This window comes from Apaloderma vittatum, unplaced genomic scaffold, assembly GCF_000703405.1.
Source record: "Apaloderma vittatum isolate BGI_N311 unplaced genomic scaffold, ASM70340v1 scaffold23511, whole genome shotgun sequence".
NCBI classification, from domain to species: Eukaryota; Metazoa; Chordata; class Aves; order Trogoniformes; family Trogonidae; genus Apaloderma; species Apaloderma vittatum.
Genome location: NW_009698876.1, coordinates 23,684 through 24,557, shown reverse-complemented (window position 1 = coordinate 24,557; position 874 = coordinate 23,684). Strand labels below are relative to the sequence as shown.

At 53.4% G+C, this 874-nt stretch overlaps 1 protein-coding gene across 1 annotated transcript in view; it reads right to left on the bottom strand.

The window, feature by feature from the left end:
* Nucleotides 1-621: 621 nt before the first annotated feature.
* The window catches only part of SLC45A3 (solute carrier family 45, member 3), a 6,406-nt gene continuing 6,153 nt past the window's right edge, over nt 622-874 (bottom strand). Inside the window, 1 exon segment of the mRNA XM_009878190.1 lies at nt 622-874. This exon segment is cut by the window's right edge and continues 32 nt beyond it. Coding sequence (XP_009876492.1) covers nt 622-874 — 253 coding nt within the window.

The window sequence follows — 874 nt, the reverse complement described above, 5'->3', positions numbered from 1 at the left end:
CTTTTCTCCCGAATGGTTTCTCCCAGTCAGAACAGAGGTGGGGAAGGACGGAAGTGTGCGTGCACAGGTATGCACCCCCTTTGCTCCATGGCCAAACCTCAGCCACACATCTTTTTTTTTTTTCCCCAATGCAATCTCCTCCCAGTGTCCTATTTGCAGAAGTATTGCTAAAGCAGTTAGGAAAAACCACAAGCAGCAGGGGAAGAAGATACAGCTCTAACTGGAAAACAGGAGAGCAAACGATTTCTTCCCTCCCTTTCCTGTCCCACTGCCTCTCCTGCTCAGAAACGTGACCCGTTTTTAAAGGAAAACTCCATTTCCTTTCTCTCCCTTGCATAAACCCCTTTGGTGCTGGCTGTGCAGTGCTTTCTGCTGATAAAGGCACATTTGGAAAGCGCTGATGGCCCAAAGCACAATGCTCCGATGCCTCATATTTACACCTGAGATTAGCCCTGCTGCGTCTCCTGCCCCCAGCCCCAGGAACTAACCCCCAGGGCTACAGCAACAGCACGGAGAGAGCAGGGGCCACATGAGGCTCCCCACGAGCAGCCACGTGCACACACACCCCCTCCTCATTCTGCCACGTGCAGGCACCCGCGTGCTGCCCTCATGCCTCCCACATCACACCGAATACTTCACCATGTCACTCTTATCAAAGACAACTTTGGTTGCAAAGTAAATGGCTACCAAGCCGAAGCCGGCAGCTGACACCATGTAGGCAGTGACCGACTGCGTAAACTGCACAATGGACCCCATGAAGAGGGAGGGGACAACCTGAGAGAGGAGGAAAGCACTGTCCAAAATAGCCAGGTCCAGGCAGATCCCTCGGCCAGGAGCCACCGAGTCCGGTTCTCCAACCATCATCATCAGCGAG